The sequence below is a fragment of the Microcaecilia unicolor genome, chromosome 3 (assembly GCF_901765095.1).
Source record: "Microcaecilia unicolor chromosome 3, aMicUni1.1, whole genome shotgun sequence".
In the NCBI taxonomy this organism is placed as follows: Eukaryota; Metazoa; Chordata; class Amphibia; order Gymnophiona; family Siphonopidae; genus Microcaecilia; species Microcaecilia unicolor.
Window position 1 is genome coordinate 259,773,961 of NC_044033.1, and position 21,522 is coordinate 259,795,482.

The window sequence follows — 21,522 nt, forward strand, 5'->3', positions numbered from 1 at the left end:
TTGGTCCTTCGTGAGGTAAAGCGTGAAGGCTAAGAGAACAAGTTAGTCTTTTATAAATTAACAACATTTTCTACTATTTTTCAATTTAAAAGAAATTAACCCTACGTTAACCAGTTCCACAATGGTCTTTCATTATGTAAATTATATTTAAATTATATTCCGGCTTGGATACTGTAGGTTTAGAAGAAGGATGCAAACTGCATGCTCTGACAATCTGTTGTGGCCCTCACTGATTCACATTCACACATTCAAACTTGAGTTTTCAGTTTTGGCTTCAGCAGAAACCAGATGATGAATTTTGGCTTCAGTTTCAGCCCAAAGTTGTCTGTTTCGGTTTTGACCAAAATTGAAAAAAAGCAGTTATGGTTGGCCTCTACTTATATATTACTGTTTTCATAGGTTGTAATATTGTTAAACAGAGCAATTTGTAAATTATACTTAGGGCATGCAATCTGACAGACTGCAAGTTTATTTTGGAAATCCTGTGACTGAGAGTACAAGATATCAATGGAAGTATATATGAGGCTTGCAAAATGAAAACCCCTCATGTACTTTCCCTCCCTTAATGAATCCTACTCAGGACCTCCCTTTTCCATTGCAGACAAAAGTACAGCACTGTCTACAGTACAAGTATTGTTTACCCCCAGGAAGAAAATACTCAGATGAGCTTTTGTTATATGCATACAACTGTTTATCCAAGATGAAAGTTTTGAAAATTGCTTTTCCCAGGGCCAATATATATGTTGTAGCACATGAGTTTCTAAAATCTATTTACAAAGGTTCTATTTCTAAAACTCATATTTTACAAATGTCATCTTTTTTGCTGTTCTTGATGGTCATTTAAAAGATATCACAAGCTGTAAAGATTCTAGTTTCCTCTACGACCTGTATTTCTAATAGAACAAAATTGTTCATAACTGTTTATAAATGTTCCTTTGTAGAATTCAAAGGTGTTATACTATATGTTGTACTTTTTTATGAACAGGAAGATTCTGACATTGAATTCCTAAACATACGACAACCTAGCAGAGGTAAGGAGTATATTTGTGTTGATATTGATAACAGTTAAAGTTTTCAGAAAATAGTCTATTTTTGAACCTAGAAACTTAATAGATTCATGACTTTAATTTCAGAATTACATTTTTCTCTTTTCCCATCACTGTTTTGCTGTATTTTTTTATTTTATTCGCAGAGATTTGACTGTATTTGTTTTCTGCAGCTATAGATAAGCTTTAATCTTTTGTTACTGTGGTTAAATGTAGTTGTTTTATTTTCTTGCTTCTGTAAGACAAACAGATAGCCTGCTATGGATTTTCCTGTTCTTCTTTGTCCTGTTGTGAGCAGTATATGAATCTGTGCATTCTCACCAGAGATTTGTGAAAGTCTCATATAATACTGTACATCCTGGCCTAGATGAGAAAAGAGATTCAGTGAATTAATTCACTTCTTATTTTAAAGTAAACAGAAAAACATAGGGGTGGATATTCAAAGCAATTTAACTGAGCAAGAGAGGCTCCTTGCTGGTTAAATCACTTGTGCAGGGCTATCTGCTGATATTTGGCGGCACTTAACCAATTAGTGCCACTGAATATCAGCACTAGCTGCCAAACATGAAGCTGGCAATTTTGTGGGCGGTCTAGGGACAGAGCCGACTAAGTTAACCGGACAAATTAGACTACATAAAACACTGTCCAGTTTTGCTTAGGCGGTTAAGTGCTGAGTATCCTACTTCACCAGATAAGGGAAAGCTGGCCGCAGAAACCCAGATATTCAGTGCCGGTGCCTGGACGTGGCTCGGCATTGAATATCCGAACATAACACTGGCAGTGGCCAAAAAACGCTGACCGTTTCTGGGTGAATATTTATGCCGTAGATAAAAACTGCACAGTCTATCCACCAGCTATTTATTGATTTATTTGAAATTCAACCTGCAGCAGTCAGCATTATTTTAACCACTACCCTGTTTCCCCGAAAGTAAGACATCCCCCGAAAATAAGACCTAGTAGAGGTTTTCCTGAATTGGTAGATATAAGGCCTCCCCCGAAAGTAAGACCTAGCAAATTTTTGTTTGAAAGCAGGGCCGCCGAGAGCCGGACAAGGCCGCCTCCCCACCCGAGGCCACCAGGCCCCCCCTCCACCCACCCTCCGTCACTCCCGGAACTAACCTTAAACGCCTCCTTTCACCTTCGCAGCAAGCAGCAGCAGGGCAGACCTCTCCTTCCTTCCGTGCCCCGCCCTTGCGGACGTTACGTCAGGCGAGGGCATGACACGGAAGGAAGGAGTGGCCTGCCCTGCTGCTGCTTGCTGCGAAGGTGAAAGGAGGCATTTAAGGTTAGTTCCAGGAGCGACGGAGGGCGGGCGGGCCAACCCCGATCCAATCCCGATGTTTCCCCGAAAAATAAGACAGCCCCTGAAAATAAGATCTAGTGCATTTTTTGGGGCAAAAATTAATATAAGACAGTGTCTTATTTTCGGGGAAACACGGTAGCTGCAGCAGGTTTTTTATGCCTGGATACTAATGCTGAATATTGCACTGTTCACAGAAGAAAACGTTTATAAACAACTTGAAAATCTGAAAGTGGACAAATGTATGAGGCGGATGGGATACATCCCAGGATTCTGAGGGAGCTCAGAGAAATCCTGGTGGAACCTCTTAAGTATTTATTTAATAGATCTTTAGAGATGGGAGAGTTTCTGCTGGATTGGAGTATAGTGGATGTGGTTCCTCTTCACAAAAGCGGGAATGGAAAAGAATTGGGAAACTATAGGCCAGTAAGCCTCATGTCGGTGGTAGGAAAAATAATGGAGTCTTTGCTGAAGGAAAAGATAGTTAACTTTATAGAATCCAGTGGGTTGCAGGATCCGAGGCAACATGGCTTTACTAAAGGAAAATCCTGCCAAATGAATCTGATTGATTTCTTTGACTGGGTGACCAAAGAACTGGATAAAGGTCTTACATTTCCTCACAGAAGACTCTAGAATAATCTGAGAGGGCTGAACTTAGGACCCAAAGTGGTGTGCTGTATTGGAAACTGGTTGACTGACAGGAGACAGAGGATGGTGGTAAATGGAATTTGCTTGGAAGAAAGAAAGGTGTGTAATGGAGTGCCTCAGGGGTTGATGCTGGGGCCAATTCTGTTTAATATATTTGTGAGAGACTTTGCTAAAGGGTTAGAAGGAAAAGTTTCCTTTTTTGTGGATGACACAAAGCCAATAGAGTATATACCCTGGAGGGAGTAGGAACCATGAGCAAAGATCTCCAAAAATTAGAAGAATTTAAAATTGAATATGAAGAAACGCAGAGATGCAGATCCAAAGGAGATGTATGAGATAGGAGGAGAAAGAATGATACGCACATCTCAGGAGAGGGAGTGATGGTGTCTGTGGATCTCAAGGTGACGAACAAATGCGACAAGGCAGTTGCCATGGACAGAAGGATGCTTGGTCACATGGAGAGGAGTATAACCAGCGTAAAAAATGAGGTGTTGACGCCCCTGTACAAGTCATTGGTGAAGTCCCATTTGAAGTATTGTGTTTTTTGGAGGCCCCATCATGCTAAGGATATAAAAATACTTCAATTGGTTCAGAGAAAAAGTGACCAAAATGTTGTGGGGTTTGCATTGCAAGACATATGAGGAGAGACTTGATGACCTGAAGATGTACACTCTGGAGGAAAGGAAAGGCAGGGGTGATATGATACAGATATTAAAATATTTCAAAGTTACGACAATTTCCACACACTGTATCTTTTTTTCTCTGAGGACAAGCAGGCTGGGCATCATCATGCATGGGTCATCTTCTGCGAAGGCCCAGGAGCTCCGGAGTTAAAAGAAAAAATTTTAAAACTTTTAGAAGCGACGAGACAGGTGTGGGGACAATGCACCGTGCATGCGCGAGTGACTGCCCATTCCCTCAGTTCTCTTTTTTCCACTTTGCGAAGGGGTTGCGTTTTTTTGTGACTCCTTGTGATTTTCGGCCCAGGGGACTTTTGTCGCGTTTACCATGTTTTTCCCTTTTTTTCTTTATTTTTCTCTATTTTTCTTCAAATTTAAAAAAAAACCCAAAACAACCAAAGTTGTTCCCTTTGTTTCTTTAGTTTTTCTCCTCTTTTTAAGTTTCCTTTCCTTTTTCGTCGCGGCCGCATTCAGGCTGCTCGATCGCGTTCCTTTTTCCTTCTTTTGTGCCTCTTTCATTGGCACCATCGAGCTGTTTAATTTTGCGAACGCTATTTTTCCTCCCATGTCATCGAGGACTCCCAGCAGCTTCTAGCGGACCATCTCGTCTACCGATCCTCACGCTTGGTGTCTCCAGTGCCTTGGGCCCGACCATCTTCCAGCTGCTTATAAGCTGTGCAAGTTAATGTAAAAAGGACCCAGGTGGCTCAAGAGGCTCAGCGCGAGAGGCTTTTTTCAGATCAGTCCGGTCCTTCGACATCGGCATCGGTACCGGCGGCATCAACATCGATGTCGAGGGAAGCAGCACTGAGAGTCCAGGTAATGGCTGCCGAGAGACCACGTCGAGCTGGGAGCAGCGAGGCATCGAGTGGGTCTCCGCCCATCTCGAGGCCTACTGCTATGCAGGCCCCCCGGGACCGCCCTGAGTCGGACCCGGCCCCGAGGAGGCGTGAGGATTCCACGTCCTCCTCATCAGTACCGAGGAGTGTCGATGACGGACGTTGAGAGAAGGCGAAGAAGCATCGCCATCGATCTCCTTCCAGACACGGTACCAAGAGCTCCGGGGAGCCAAGAGATTCAGCACCCGAGAAGCATCGACGCCGGGAGGACTGCTCACCCTCCATTCACGAGGTGCCGATGTGTAGGTCGTCTGGCAGCCAGGTACCGGCTCTCGAAACCCCTCAGATTCTGGCGCCGACTCCTGTACCGGCCTCGCAGCTTGTTCCGATGGCAGCCCTCAATGAGTGTCTCCAGGCCATGCTTCCAGGTCTTCTGGAAGGGATGATTCGTCCATCTGCTTCGGTACCAGAGGTGCTTGCAACTCTGGTATCTACCGGTGAGACGGCGTCTGGCCCATCTCCTGTGCGGAGCAGAGCCGGTTACCACCCGGGTCAACTTTCCCTCGACGTCGGTGGAGGAAGCTTCGCCGGAGTCCAGGCAAGGGTCCACTTCTCGACACCCCCCACGAGGACATCGATCCTCGAAGTCGAGACAGGCTCGGGTTCAGGCTGCTTTTCGAGAGCTTCTGTCCGATACCGAAGAGGAGCACTCATGGGGAGAGGAGGAAGATCCCAGATATTTTTTGGAGGAAGATTCTCAGGGTCTTCCGTCTGATCCTACTCCGCCTATTGGTTCGACAATCTCCACCTGAGAGTCTTACCTTTTCATCTTTTGTGCAGGAAATGTCTCGGGACATTCCATTTCCCACGGAGGCTGTGGATAAGCCCAGGGCTGAGATGTTCGAGGTCCTGGATTATCCTTCTCTGCATGCAGAGGTTGCAATGGCCCCCCCTGCACAGTACACTCAGGAAAGTGATGTTGAGGAATTGGTCCTGCCCTCTCTCTAATTCAGTTGTCAACAAGAAGTCCGAGTCCCAGTACAGAGTCCATGGTGAGCCTGTAATTGTGAAGGCCCAACTTCCTAACGATTCCATGGTGGTGGACTCTGTTCTCAGAAGAGCCAAGAGTACTAGGGACTATGCCTCGGTGCCCCCGGGCAGAGAGTCTAGGACCTTGGATTCTTTTGGGAGGCGTACGTATCAGGCTGGAATGCTCACCGCCAAGATTCAAACCTACCAGCTGTACACCAGCATTCACTTACGGAACTTGGTAAAGCAACTGTCCAGTTTAGTTGACGCTCTCCCTCCCGAGCTTGCTGAACCTTTTCACCAGGTGGTCAGGCAGCAGAAGGCATGTCGCAAATTCCTGGCCAGGGGAGCCTATGACACTTTTATTGCCGCATCCCGAGTAGCTGCTCAAGGTAGCTCCAAGTAGCTGCTCATGGCTGCGTGTCTCGGACCTGGATCAGAAGACCGAGCAGCGAATGGCGGATGTTCCTTGCCGGGGGGATAATTTTTTTGGAGAGAAGGTTGAGGATATGGTTGATACCCTCAAGAAGCATCATGATGCTATGGATTCTCTCTCCCACCGGATGCCTTCTGCTACTACCTCCTAGGAGGTTTTTTGGAGGGAGGAGGAGTGCTCCCTATTCCTCTAATAGGCGTAGGTACACTCCTGCCTCCCGACAGCCTGTTTAAGCTCGCTCCCAGCAGGCTTGCTCTCGTCAGCGGTGTGCACCGAAGGCCCCTCCGGCTCCCCAGCAAAAGCAGAGAACGGGCTTTTGACTGGCTCCAGAGCAGCATAGCCGACATCAAAATGTCCGTACCGGACGATCTACCTGTTGGGGGGAGGTTGATGTTTTTTCACCAAAGGTGACCTCTTATAACCTCCGACAGGTGGGTTCTTCAAATAGTCCAGTTCGGGTACGCTCTCAATCTGGAATCAAAACCTCCAAATTGCCCACCGGGAGCTCAGTCCTCAAATTTATTCATTGCCCTTAGGTCTAGGATGGGACGCATCCCTCCTGTTTTCTTTTGCACAAGGAAGTACCTGGAATAGAATCCCAGCCCTTCTTCCCCTGGTGGAACGGGTTCAACCGTTTGGGCCTGTAGAAGGGCGAAGTGTTCCTCTGCAAGTACCTTGCTTGTGCTGGGAGCTGTAAGAATGAACTCCCAGTGGATAATTTGTAGGTTTGGATTCCAGATTGAGGGTGTATCCTAACTGGGCTATTTGAAGAACCCACCGGTCGGAGGTTATAAGAGGCCACCTTTGGTGAAAAAACATCAACCTCCCCCCAACAGGTAGATCGTCCGGTACGGACATTTTGATGTCGGCTATGCTGCTCTGGAGCCAGTCAAAAGCCCGTCCTCTGCTTTTGCTGGGAAGCACCAGGGGCCTTAGTCGCACGCTGTTGATGAGAACGAGCGTGCTGGGGCTGAGCCTGGGCAGGCTGCTGAGAAGCAGGAGTGTACCTAAGCCTATCATGGGAATAGGGAGCCCTCCTCTTCCCCCCAAAAAACCTCCTAGATGAGGAGGTAGTAGTAGAAGACGCCCGGCTGAATAGAGAATCCATAGCATCATTATGCTTCTTGATCTGGTCAACTACATCCTCTACTTTCTCACCAAAAAGGTTATCCCCCCGGCAAGGAACATCCGCTATCCGCTGCTGGACCGAATGATACAGGTCCGAGACACACAGCCATGAGAGTCTGCGCATCACTATACCTTGAGCAGCGATCCTGGATGCTACATCAAAAGTGTTGTATGTACCCCTGGCCAGGAATTTTCGACACACCTTCTGCTGCTTGACCACCTGGCGAAAAGGCTCGGCATCAACCAAGCTGGACAGTTGCCTCACCGAGTTCCGCAAGTGGACGCTTGTGAAGAGCTGGTATGTCTGGATCTTGGCAGCGAGCATAGCGGCCTGATTCGTCTTCCTCCCAAAAGAGTCCAAGGTTCTAGATTCTCTGCCTGGGGGTGCAGAGGCATAGTCTCTAGTACTCTTGGCTCTTTTGAGGGCGGAGTCCATCATCATGGAATTGTGAGGTAGCTGAGACTTCATCAATCCAGGTTCACCGTGGATCTGATATTGGGATTCAGCTTTTTTCGGGATCACGGGATTAGACAGAGGGAACGACTAGTTTCGCATAAGGACTTCCTTCAGTACGTTATGCAAAGGAGCCGTTGCAGCCTCTCTAGGCGGAGAAGGATAATCCAGGACCTCGAGCATCTCAGCCTTGGGCTTATCCTCAACCTCCATAGGGAAGGGAATAGCCGCAGCCATTTCCATGACAAAGGAGGTAAAGGATTGACTCTCCGGTGGAGAAAGTCTCCTTTCTGGTGGAGGGGAATGTCCAGAAGGAATCCCATAGGACTCATCAGAAGAAAAGTATCTGGGATTTTCCTGTTCCTCCCACGAACGCTCATCTTCAGTATTGGACAAGACATCCCTCAGAGCAGTCGTCGCCCACCTGGACTGCGGTGAAGCTTCCTGCACTGACATCGAAGGGGAGTTGACCTGGGTGGCAGCTAACGCCAATGCCGTAGGCGGCACCGAGGTCGGGGACCTCACCACAGGTGAAGGGCCAGATTCCGCTGCAGCAGACGGTACAGAAGGCGCAAGCACCCCTCTGTTGTGTAGTGTCCCTTTTATTTTCTGTCCATACTTTTCTGCCGCTATCAACCTCTTCAAGTTCAACACTGCAGGGTTTCGTTTTCACTTCTTCAGGAACTTCAAAGGTAATTTATGAAAACAGCTGAAAAAACGTACCTCTCTCAGGCAGGTGCTCCTGCAGTGTTGAACTTGAGGAGGTTGATAGCGGCAGAAAAGTATGGACAGAAAATAAAAGGGACAATACACAACAGAGTGTGGAAACGCCTAATGAAATATTGGACAGCTTACAGAGAGGGCACGTCGCAGCTTATAAACAAGAAAAGCGGCGCTGCAATATTGGAGATCACGAAGAGAGGTCAATGCAAGCTGTAAGGTGTAATAGAGGCGGACCATTGACTCATAAGTTTTGTCTCATTATACAGCGCTATGAAAATATAGTATATTACAGTGACTGATAGTACATCATAACATTTGATAACGTAAAAGCAAGAACTATATATATATTTTTTACATGAGACAAGTAGCGTTTGTTCAGGTGCAAGACACCGGATAGAGCAAATGAGGGAACATATCCAGATATTTTAAACAGCACATTGTTTATTTTGGAGCACATGAGGGTTATTGCTCACATGAAATAAAAAGAAGAAAACATTGGAGATATTCCATGATCGAGAAGCTTTTACACTTTGTATAGTCCCGTTTGGGGGAGTCTTTACTCTGAGATTTCTCCATTTATTATAAAAATATTTTCAAAGTAGTTGATTAGATTCTGGATTGTTTGTTCTCTCATTTGCTCTCTCCTGATTATACCCTGGTTCGTCGTAGATTTGTGCCTAAATTATAGGCACATATTTTACCTGTTATGCTAGTATTCAATAAAGGAGAGTAAGCACCCACTTTCCTTTATAGGATAGGCAGCCAAAGGCACTTAAATATAGGTCTACTGTTATAGAATTGCCCTCATGCCTAATATGGGGTTTAATGCATTAAACATCGTGTGCAGCCAAATAAATAGACCCCCATGTGTTCAGGGGAGTGAAGAGACTGTGGGAGAAGTATTTTTTAAGGTCTTCTTCTTTCAACGGTGTGCCCTTAGCACACTGCCACACTTGTAGCTCTGTTTTTCTGCTTTCTTGCTTTGTGTGGCTGTACATACACAAATACAGACACACCTACAAATAGACAGAGAGCATAGCCCCATCCACAAGCAGTATTGCTTTTTATGAAATATATTTGAAAAAGTACACAGAATAATTGTATTTACTGAACAGTCAAAAGTTTCCTTATAAAAAGAAAATGTTAACTTTTCTTTGAAGTACAAGTTCTTTGTTCACGAGAAGTACTGTAAATACAGCGACCTGAAGTTCTAAAAACTAAACTCAGGCATTCTTTGTTTTATATTGTACTAAAAAGCTCTCATATTTAAATAAGAAGTTAATTTTAGAAGCGTTGTACAGCATCTATATACCGTGTTTCCCCAAAAATAGGGCATCCCCATAAAATAAGACCTACCGAGGTTTTTGGTGCCCTTGGAAAATATAAGGCCTCCCCCGAAAGTAAGGCCTAGCAAAGTTTTTCTTTTAAAGGTAAGTAGGGTCGCCCCCCCCCCCCCCGAGATCGCCGGGCCCCCCCCCCCCCCCGTCACTCCAAAACTAAGCCCCCATTCGAGGTCGCCCCCCCACCCGAGATGGCGCCCCCACCCGAAGTCGCCGGACCCCACCCCCCTCCGTCGCTCCGAAACTAACCTGAACTTAAGCCTCCTTTCACTTTCCTTCCAGTTCGCAGCAAGCAGCAGCAGCAGGAGGGCAGGCCACTCCTTCCTTCCGTGTCCCGCCCTCGCCTGTCGTAACGTAACGTCAGGCGAGGGTGGGGCACGGAAGGAAGGAGAGGCCTGCCCTGCTGCTCCTGCGAACTGGAAGGAAAGTGAAAGGAGGCTTAAGTTCAGGTTAGTTTCGGAGCGACAGAGGGGGGTGGGGTCCGGCGACTTCGGGTGGGAGCGCCATCTCGGGTGGGGGGTTACCGGTAGTTGCAGGAGCGACGGAGGGAAGGTGGGTGGGCCAACCGTGTTTCCCCGAAATACTAAGACATCCCCTGAAAATAAGACCTAGCGCCTTTTTGGGCGCAAAAATTAATATAAGACAGTGTCTTATATTCGGGGAAACACGGTATGTAAATAATAGGATTTGCCTATGTAGATTGCGAACATGTCTAAATGGTGATTTCAAAATGTCACTATTTACGTATGTAGATGCCCCAAGATTCCACATTCTAAGGGAGGCATGGTTTTGGTGGGCCAAAAAATGTGTGTTTCCATTTTACAATGGGAATACAAATATATTTTGAAAAAGTTTCCCATTGCATGTACATCTTCACCAGAGCATACATAAGTTTCTGCAAGGTGTGACTTGAAATCAGGGCTTGAAACGAGTAATTTCTTTACTCCACAGTATTTTGTATTGTCTTTAAAAATGTTAAAAGTTGCCTTTCAAGGGTTCGCTCCTTAATTGGCTTCTCTTATATCTATGTGTCTAGCCGATGGATGTTATAATTATCAGCTTTTATATGTGGATAGAGTGAAAATCATCACGTCCATGTATAAATTGCCAGCTCTTACACGTAGACGCTGCTGAGCGATGGTGATCTTTTTCTGAATATGTAGATTTGTGAAGTCACTGTTCCTGCTGTACATGTCAGCAAATAAAGTCATCTCTCCTGTTTTTCGTGCTCCTTTTGGTGTGGAGATTGGTTCTTCTTCTGTTTGCATTCATGTCAGCAAATACACATGTATATGATAATGTTCTTATGTATAGTTTACAAAAAGCACTGCATTCAACAGAGCCTTTCGTAAAATACTGGGTGTAACTATGAACATCCTGACCTGGATATTCCAATTCTTACATAAATATCCTTTAGAAAATAGGGATTCACATATTATTATGATTGTTTCTATGGAATTTCCTAAAATGAAACAGTTATTACAGTCTGTTTGTAGAAATTCTATGCATAATAAAATTATATTTATTCTTTCTATTTAAGCAAGTGACTATGATGAATATACACTTCTTGATGGGGATATAATTGATTCAGCCAGTCAGTCACTACAGTTGATGGATAAATCGGATGAAAGCAGTGTTTTCGATGCTAAAACTGTCATCAAAGAGACCTGGATGGACTTCGAAGCTTTCTGCAAATGTTTTCAGTAAGAAAGAACAGACTTGTTCCTCTTTTCAAATACTAAGATTTACCAAATTGCTTTTGCTTTTGTAGTGCATGCCAACAAATATTTACTCATTGTGACTATGCTCACTGAAAAGATTTAATAACTTAAAATATATTATCAAATGCATGTATGCATTATGTTAATATGTTATTCTTATTAAGCTTTGCTATTTACTTTGTACAGGATAATAATTCAAATGATTTGTCTTGTAGTTTTATCAGTTTATAAGGAAATGCAGTACATCTTGATAATTATGTACTTGCGCTGAAATTTCTGAGAACAACCAAAAACTGAGAAAAGCAATATTAACTTTTATTATATTTTATAGCAAAATATAAAAATGCATGAGCATGTGTGTGTTTGTTTGTGGGAAGGAGGCAAGGTGTGAGGTGCTAGAGTTTATTGCCAGATATTGTGTGCCAGATTTGTTTTCTGAGGAAAATTCAGTAAATTTCTTACAAATGCCTCAAGAGAAAAACATCATGGCCTGTGGTAAATTCAGCAATATAGAAACAGCATTTGCGATATCATACTGTCAAATTGTTTTAACAGGAACCTCTGTTACTACAGAAAACAGACAATACCAGTCCAGAGTGAGAGAGTTTTATGCCTTGTAATCTTGCTTAAAAACTATGGTGACATTTTATTTGCAGTGCTAATATAATTTTAAGCAAGAGTCTGTCTTTATGCAATAGCTGGAGTAGCTTTTGAAAATCTATGACTACCTGAAACACCTAGAAAGAATGATTTGCAGTGTTCAGAATTTCAGACAGATTTGTTATTGGGAAATATGAAGCTTTTTGATTTGTGTGTAAAAATTTACAATAAAAGCAAAACAGAATCTATATGAATCTCTATATAGTATGATGAGGCCTTGTCCAACTTGGGGACCTGAGCCCTTTGTTGGAGCCCCTGGATTCAGATTACTTATAGAACTTTGCTGCTTAGAAACAGATACATTTTCGCAGGGTCTTATCTATTGGACCCTCTCTAACTCAGGGTGACTTCACCGACTGCTTCCTTCTGGTATTCCTCTTAGAGCAGGATCCTTCTTTCCATCTGCTAGTCATGCTCTGCTGATCTTTCTTTCAGCCTTCAGGCTACCTTGGATGGGAAAACATCCTTGGTTCACTGGTTTTGAGGTAATATGCAAATTAGGCTCTACTCCTTCCTCAGCATTATACAAATTCCACCAACAATCAGCCTCTTCCAAGCTCGGGTGTGGGGTTTGCCGCCGCTCCTCTCCCACAATTCTCATTTAACATGCAGTATGGGACTGATCCCCTTTTTATAGAGCATTGGGGTCCCAGTCCAACAGCCTCCTCCCCTCGGACAGGACTTTCACATATCATAACCTTACTGTGCTGTCCTCCACACCATGGCTGTTAATATCACAGTTGTATACAAAGTCAATGTTCCCAAACCTTGCTCCCCGCATTATACAAGCAATTCAAGTCTGCGTTTTTGCTACTATAGGTAAGTACTTGGTCTCTGGTCCAACTTCCTAGACCTCTCCATTTAGGATCTTGGCTCTTGGGTGGACAGGGGACAACATTGTGGTGAAACCCTCAAGAGATACAAACACACACATGCTGAAAAAGGCACAGGTTTGCCAGCTCTGGCCCAAAATAGTGCTCATACGCTAGTTGGTACACACATAGCTCTCCTCCAACTTCCCCCCCCCCCTCCCGCCCCACACACACCCACCCACTGGAGATGGAGGGGATCATGAAACATGGCAGCAACTGCAGTCCTCCTAAAATGTCTTGTAAGCTTCATGCAAACTGTAATATTTGGCAGAAGCACCACTTCCTTGTCACATGGGAAAGTTGTACCATATATAGAAGACAGTTATAGCTCCCAATCAACTCGCATGCACCATGTGTGCCATGGAAGGAATGAGAACACAGCACCCCCCCCCCCCCCCCCCCATATTGAAAAACATTTAACTAGCCAGGATTGGCACCTGGCTTGTTAAATGCTCCATAATTGGCTATCTGTGAGTTTTCAGTGAGACATGGCCAGCTATGACTTGCTGAAAATTAGCTGCTAGGCGGTTATATTGCGTGATATAACCATCTATCTGCCAATTTTCAGTGCAAGTTTGGCAGCCATATTTGGCCACGTGAATACTAGGCTTATCTTTGGCCGGTTCAAAATGAACCAGCCAGCACTGAATATCAGCTTGGCCTGTAAAGTATGAACCAGCCAAAAATAAACTGGATATTCAATTCTGGTTACTGGAAACAGCCCGACATTGAATATTCAGGCTCAATGTTGACAGCGGGAGTTAGCCAGGCTAACTCAGGACCACAGAGAGACACAGCAGGGCCTAGGAAAGAACTGGCGGACCACCGTGCACCCCTCCCCTCACACACACACTTGCACCGCCTACCAACTTACCTTTCTGTCTCTGCCTCTGCCTCCAAGGGGGGGGGCCCAGACCTGGCGCCGACAAGCCTTTTCCTGCCCAACTGCTCCCACGGTCTGTCCTGTCCTGCTTCTGACAGTGCCAGGAGACAGGACCCGGATGACTGCATTAACATGATATCTTGCTAATGCAATCATTAGGATCCTGGGTGGCAAGCAGGAGAGAACAGACCCAGAAGCAGGCAGGCAAGAAGAAGCTTGCTGGCACCGGGCCCCCACCCCCCCTTTGCCCCCCCACCCCTCCCCTCTGCAGCCCTGGGCTAACTTCCATGGTTTGAATATCGGGCTCAACATATAGAAATGATACAGCAGTCAGCCGAGAAACAACAGATGGCAGTCCTGTCCCTTGTCATGGAATTATCAGAAAAAGGCACAAAACGAAGGGGTGAAAACAAAACATGATCATTTATAATTTGTTTTGCTTTCACTCCTTCGTTTTGTGCTTGCTTCTTTTGTGGAAGTTGTGGTGGATCCACTTTTTTTCCTTTTTTTCACCTGGATTGTCATAAAAAGGGCCAGGTGATCAAATGGAGGCAGGGATGTGTATATGGGAAGTGACTGTGCACACTAAACATGTTCAATGTCACATCTCTCTTGCAGATGATTCATAGTGTGGAGAGACAGAAGCTCACAAGAAATGCTAGTAGGTTACCAGGAGAGAACAGCCTCACCTGGTATGATGCATCAGGAAACGCTTTCCTGCATATCATGGTACATTGCGGGTGTAGTAGCATCATGGCTACCAAGTACATGTCACAGACCTTATCTGTAACTGATATAGGCAACACATAGCTCACGCTGCAACTTCTACAGCCAGGCATCACCCTTGCAAGACCTATTTGCAGTACACTCATGTGCAACAGGTAATTGCAACACAGGTGGCCAACCACCAAAGCCACCTACCACTGTTACAGCCCAGGATCCTAGGCAGACACCCAAACCCCCGTGAAGTACAGATAACTAACTCAGTGCAGAATGATGAATATCTCTGTATAGGCGTAACATATCAGACACAGACCCACAACATGCAGCCAATACACAGCCCCATCTTTATGCTGCATAAGTACAGAAATCTATAACTGGATGAGGCATGGAAATGGTGGCACCAAAGCAGAAAAACTAACACAGCCACATGATGGATGGCTCACACCCACCTACCCATCATAGCACTCCTACAAAGATGTTATGAGCTGGAAGAGCAACATATAGCCATTACAAGCCTACAAATAGCTATACCAGAGTCCCAGGAATGCAGTCCACAATAGCATACATGCCAGGAAACCCATATTACGCCATTGAGTGCACACAGCAAGTTGTGACTTTACCATAATCTGCTAAGGCGCATGTGAAGCATAGAAAGCAGCTACTGATAGATCCACCTCATTTGTGTCTTCTGCCATGCCAGCTTGGCAATGGAGTCATATAAGCCTACAGAAACTCGTAGCTTCTAATGTGCAGACTGTGTGAACAAGGAAGGCTCTGCTGCAGTAGCCATCTGCTGATCCTTGTCCTTACCTCCTGCTTCAGTATGCTTCACACAGGTTCCAGGGCCCCACCAAGTTAACTACACATGCCACCCAATGTGTCTGTAACCCAAACATGTTGCTAGATAGCTTTGTGCAACTGTATGCATCATAAAAGAGCCAGCATTAATGCAGCTACTAGCATGCCCTGCATTTGATAACCCTGGCTATATCCCAAGCTACTGCTGACATGCAAAAGCCCAATATGTGACTGGGAAGAAACAGTGTGTTTTAAGCCTGTAAAATGTATTGCATATTTTCCTGTCTTTTAAATATGTCTGAAGTGTATTTCTCCAGTTTGGCCAGCAGATGGTGCATGATTATGCTTAAAGCTGTTACAGAGGACTGGCTTCTCTTTCTTTTGTTTGGCACACAGATAATAGGACGTGGCTGTAGTGATGTAACCAGTTTTTATTTGAAACTTGACTGTTCTGGGCTCTGATTGGCCTGGAGTTTTGAAATTACCCAGAAGTGGCTGACTGTTGCTTCAGTTTCAGCCTGGGAGAAGGAGAGCGAGATCTCTTTTGCTGAAGCTCTGTGAACAAACATATGCTCTGATCTCCCCAGGTATTTTCTAGGAAGTATGCAAGTGTTTAGTTAGTGTTACGATTGATCCTTGTTTCAGTTACCTGTTATTATTTGTCAATTGCACTATTTTGATCAACCATTCAATATTTTTTAAAAGAAACATAATTGTTTGTTCGCCGTGTTTGTCTGGACCGATAAAGAATCCTGGTGGTTTGTGTGTTGGGTCTGTGAGTGCTTTCTGGGAAATGTGGGACCACTGGAAGTGTGGCTCCAGTAACCTAGAAATCACTGGGGATAATTGGAGAGTGGGAGACTCGCTCAGAGTTGGTTGTGACCCAGTCGGTGAGAGGAGGGTGCTAGGGCACAGCACAAGCGGTAGGTGCAGGCAGACCGGAGCTGTGCTGGGGATAGACCCTCTAAGTGGCCGTGGGTTAACCCCAGGCAGGTGACTAGGCATTTCATCACAGACCTTTGTCCTTTTTTGGTGGCAGCATGGTGGGATTGTCAGACTTGGTGCGTGGAGTGAGGGTCACCATCCACTGAGTGGTTCACAGAGGTTTTTTTTTATCTGTAACCTACAGACACAGAGCACAGGGAACAAGTGCAGCACTAACAGGGTCCCTTTCCTGTTCAGTTTTTTTTTTGTAGTGTTATGATATTAGCAGCATGCTGATGGTGACTGGCAGCAGCCAGCAGGAACTGAAAATGCCTGTCCTAACACAAGAGCAACCGGATAGCCTCAGCAAGGAGTAGATGCAGGACCGGCCTGCGCAGAGTCCTCCTGGGGAAAGCAGACCCTTTGTGGGCAGGGACCCGTGACAGATGCCACACCATCTGAGATTTGGCAGATCTATATGCTAGAGCAGCAGCAGAACCAGCTGCTGCTTGAAGACTGGGAACAGCAGCAGTGGTGAGAGGAACAGGAGCAGCAGTGAGAGGAATGGGAAGAGTGACAGCATCGAGAGGAGCGGGACTAGGAAGAGTGGCAGCACAGAGAGGACTGGGAAGAGTGACAGTGGCGAGAGGAGCGTGAATTCCAGCTGCAGAAAATGAAGCTGAAGATGGAAATGGCTCATATCCAAAGCTCCAACCCCTGCGCCAAGGCCCGAGGCAGGGTCCACAACTTGTTTTCGCAGTTTGATGATACCAGAAGTAACATAGATGAGTATCCAACTGCCTTTGAAAAATTTTGCCGCCTCAATGAGATTCCTCAGAAAGACTGGGTGCATTATCTGGGAGAAAAGCTCACTTGTAGAGCACTTGAGGCATTCCATGGACTGTCCATCGAGACATGTTCCCAGTTCGAGGAGGTGCGCAAAGCTTTGTAGAACAGTTATGCCGTTACCCCAGAGACCTATAGACTGAAGTTCCGGACTTTGCAAAAGGGGGCAAATGATACTCACAGCGAGTTTGTGATTCAGTTAAGATAGCAGCACCAGGAGTGGCTCAATGGAGCTGAAGTTAAATCCCTGGAGAACTGCCAAAACTTGATGGTCCTGGAGTATTTTTGTCAGCATTGTCATCCAGAGGTGAGGGAACATGTTCAAGATCACCAGCTGCATACTCCAGAGAAAGCAGCTGAGTTGACTGACATTTTATGGCTAACCTTCCCTGGTTTCAAAGAGAAGCCATCCTTATCCGCAGCAACCAGTATCTGAGGGCAGCCAGGGCCCTATGCCAAATATGCCTGCAACCTCAGAGACTGTCAGCAAACCCTCCAGTGTTCCCCAAAAACCTAAAGACTTTAGGCATGAACGTCCTTGTTTCCAGTTTGGGCGCATAGGACATTTCAAGGCAGATTGCCCAGATAATCCCAAGCCTGCACTAAAGAGCATTCCAGTTCCTGCACCTAAGCTGGCAGCTTTTGTGTGTGGCTCCAGTACCACAAAGGAGACCCACACATTTGCCGCAGCATAAAAAGTTACTAGCCATTCATCAAGCAAGGAAGCAGATGGGTTTCCACAACACTGCAGCACACTAGTAACTGTGAACCAGACCCAGGTGGCTGGGCTTGTGGACACTGGTTCTAGCATGACTTTATTACGACCGGAGCTAGTGCTGGAAGATGCTATTCTACTAGGGAGCACTGCAGAGGTAGTGCTAGCCAATGAATCCAGAGAGACTGTACCCATTGCTCGAGTATTCTTGGATTGGGGTACCAAGCCTGGATACAGAGAAGTAGGCATGATGAAAAACATTCCGGTACCAATGCAGTGTGGGATCGACTTGGGTCCAATGAAAATTACCCTAGATAGCGGAGTCAGTATTTCAGCTATGGTGACCTGTAGTCAAGCCCAGACGGCCCAACAAGCAGAAGCAGTAGAGATCACCTCTCCAGTTCCAGATCCTGAGCCAGTTCAGGTGGGACCAGCTGACCAAGCGACAGGAGGCGGTGCTCCAGTGCTTCCAGCAGCACTAGTTCCAGAGGTGACTGTGGCCGTGAGTATGGAACAGCTTGACTTAACTGACACACCTATTGATCAGACTGATGACCCTGATTTGTCAGTCACCAGCAGAGACTCTTTTAGATATGGATACTGATATAGGACAGAGACCTGCTTTTCAGAAAGCACAACGTTCTGACCCTGACCTGGAAGCCCTGAGGCAGAGGGCTGGTCAGCCAACCAATGAGACTGGTAAAGATCATATCCTATGGAAAGGTAGCTTTTGTACAGAAAGACTGATCCTGTTGATCCTAATAGGCCCTGGTTAGCAGGCAAGCAGTTTTTAGTGTCCAGGGCATACAGAGAACAACTTCTACAGATTATACACGGCATTCCACTAGCAGGACATCAGGGGCAGTGGCGTACCAAGGGGGGGGGGCGGTGGGGGCCGTCCGCCCCGGGTGCACGCCACTGGGGGGGTGCCACCGCGCACACCTGCTCCTCCGAGTTCGCTAAACTTCGTTCGTTCGCTGCAGCTCCCTCTGCCCCGGAACAGGTTACTTCCTGTTCCGGGGCAGAGGGAGCTGCAGTGAACTAACAAAGTTTAGCAAACTCGGAGGAGCAGGCGTTCGCCATGGCACCCCCCCCCCCAGCGGCGTGCACCCGTGGGGGTGTCATTTCACCGGGGGGGAGGTGTCATCTAGCGGGGGGGGGGGGGCGCTGCCCCGGGGGGGGGGAGGCGCATCGGCGCTCCGCCCCGGGTGCCATCCAGGCCAGGAATGCCACTGATCAGGGGGTGACACACACATGCACTAGATTGACCCAGAACTTCTATTGTCTGGGAATATCGAGCTGTAGCTGACTATTGTTGAACCTGATGCGTGCCAAGAGGTAGATAAGAACCACGATCACCCCCAAGCTCCCCTAAAACCTTTACCCATTATCACTGAGCCCTTTGAGAGAATAGCTGTGGATATAGTGGGGCCTCTAGCTGTACCTAGCCGGACTGGGAAAAGATATATATTGACAGTGGTGGACTTTGCTACCAGATATCCTGAAATAGTAGCCTTATCCTCCACAGAATCAGAGAAAATTGCCACTGCCCTGCTAGAAATATTTTCCCGGGTAGGATATCCAAGAGAAATACTCTCAGACCAAGGGACACAGTTTGTGTCTGAGTTGATCCAGAATCTGTGGGCGCAATGTGGAGTGAAATCTGTACGTACCACACTAGGTCACCCTGAAACTAATGGGTTGATGGAGAGATTTAATGGTACATTAAAGCACATGTTAAAGACTTTCATGGAAACAGGAGACCGAGACTGGGAAAAATACTTGCCTTACTTACTGTTTGCCTACAGAGAAGTACCTCAGGAGTCTACAGGGTTCTCCCCATTTGAGCTGCTTTATGACCGTTGGGTGAGAGGGCCCCTTGACCTAATAAAAGAACATTGGGAGGGAAAGGTTCACACCTCTTACACCCCTGTAATTGAATATGTAGTTAATATGCGGCACAGATTAGAAGAACTTTTGGGCTTTGTCAGAGATAACTTACAGGCAGCCCAGACTAAACAAAAGACCTGGTATGATCATAAGACCCGAAATAGAGAGTTTTATGAGGGCCATCAGGTACTTGTTTTAGTCCCAGTTCATCAGAATAAAATTGGGTGGGACCTTACAAGGTCATAAGGCGCCTGAATGATACAAACTGTGTTATATCTATGGACTCTCAAGACAGAAAGCAGTGTACTTTTCATGTAAATATGTTAAAGGCCTATGCAAATTGCACAGCTATGGTGCTAGCTATATGCAGCCTACTAGAAGAGTGTCAGGATAGTGAGCCCATACCTAACCTTATAGCAGAGACATTATCAGAGGGATCTTACACTGAAGAGAGACAATCTAAATGTACAGACTGTGAATACACTTTCAGTCAAAAGGGAAAACTAGAATAGTAAAAGACACACATTTTACATGCTCTAAGTATGAGAATGATTTCAGTATGAAAAAAGAGCTAATGCAGCACATGAAAAATAATAAAGAAACTGGAACATGTACAAGTATAGAATATGAGAAAAACTGTATCAATAAAGCAAACATTACAGAATAGCAGAAAAGTACTGATACTAGAATATCTTCATGTCCTGGTTATGACAGTAGTTTCAACCAGGAAGAAAGCTCCATAAGAAATATAAAATTTCACCCAGTAGAGAGACCAGTTTCAAGTATGGAGCGTAAGCAAAGTTTCAGTTGCCAGAAATTATTGTCAAAGCAGCTTAGAATCCATTCAGGGAAGAAACCATTTATATGCACTGAATGTAGAAAAAATTTATTCATAAATCATAGCTAACAAAGCATCAGAGAATACACAAAGGAGTAAAACTATTCACATGTGCTGAGTGTGGTAAAAACGTCTGTCGGAAGATACTCCTCCTATTCAGAAATTGATGCATACAGGATTAAAACTGTTATCATGTACTGAGTTTGGTAAAACCTTCTGTTATAAGCAACGGAAGGGCAATGAACATGGCAAAGCTGATGGCCTCTCCAGGAAGGAAAAGCTAGAACCACCCTGACACTGGACTACCGATACCTAGTCAGCGGACTGTGGAGGCCGCAGTCTAGGGTCTCTCTCCTAAAAGGGGAGGTGTGAAGAAACAGTGTGCTTTAACCCTGTAAAATGTATTCAATATTTTCCTATTTTAATTATGTCCTGAAGTGTATTTCTCCTATTTGGTCAGCAGGTGGTGTGTCTTTGCTGTAAAGCTGTTATAGGGAACTGAATGTTCTTTTTCTTTAACATAAGCAGGAAGCAAACAGCAGTATTTTAAATCTTGTTGACTGGGCTCTGATTGGTCCAGGAGCTAATTTCTTTTAGAGTGTACTGAGTTTGCCTTCAGTCTTAGCCAGGAAGAATGAGGCTCGGTGAAATATATGTCCTGATCTTCTCAGGTACTGTTTAACTAGTATGCAAATGTTTAGATAGTGTTAAAATTGATCCATATTTCAGTTACCTGTTATTGTTTGCCTATTTGCACTATTTTGTTCCACTGTTCAATATTTTTATGAGAATAAACACAATTGTTTGTTTGTTCTGCCTGTCTAGATTGATAAAGAATCCTGGTGGTTTGTGTGTTGGGTCTATTGAGTGCTTTCTGGGAACTGTGGGACCACTGGGAGTGTGGCTCCAGTAACCTAGAAATCACTGAGGATAATTGGACAGCGAGAGACTTGCCCAGAGGCGCTTGTGACCCAGTCGGTGGGAGGAGGGTGCTAGTGTAGAGCACAAGCAGCAGGTACAGGTGGACCT

General features: G+C 45.5%; 1 protein-coding gene across 1 annotated transcript in view; it reads left to right on the forward strand.

The window, feature by feature from the left end:
- Positions 1 to 21,522, forward strand: part of ADGB (androglobin) — a 738,031-nt gene that overhangs the window by 328,115 nt on the left and 388,394 nt on the right. Inside the window, exons 14-15 of the mRNA XM_030198035.1 lie at positions 986 to 1,031; positions 11,164 to 11,326. Of these exons, the coding sequence (XP_030053895.1) occupies positions 986 to 1,031; positions 11,164 to 11,326 (209 nt within the window). The remainder of the gene's footprint in view (positions 1 to 985; positions 1,032 to 11,163; positions 11,327 to 21,522) is intronic.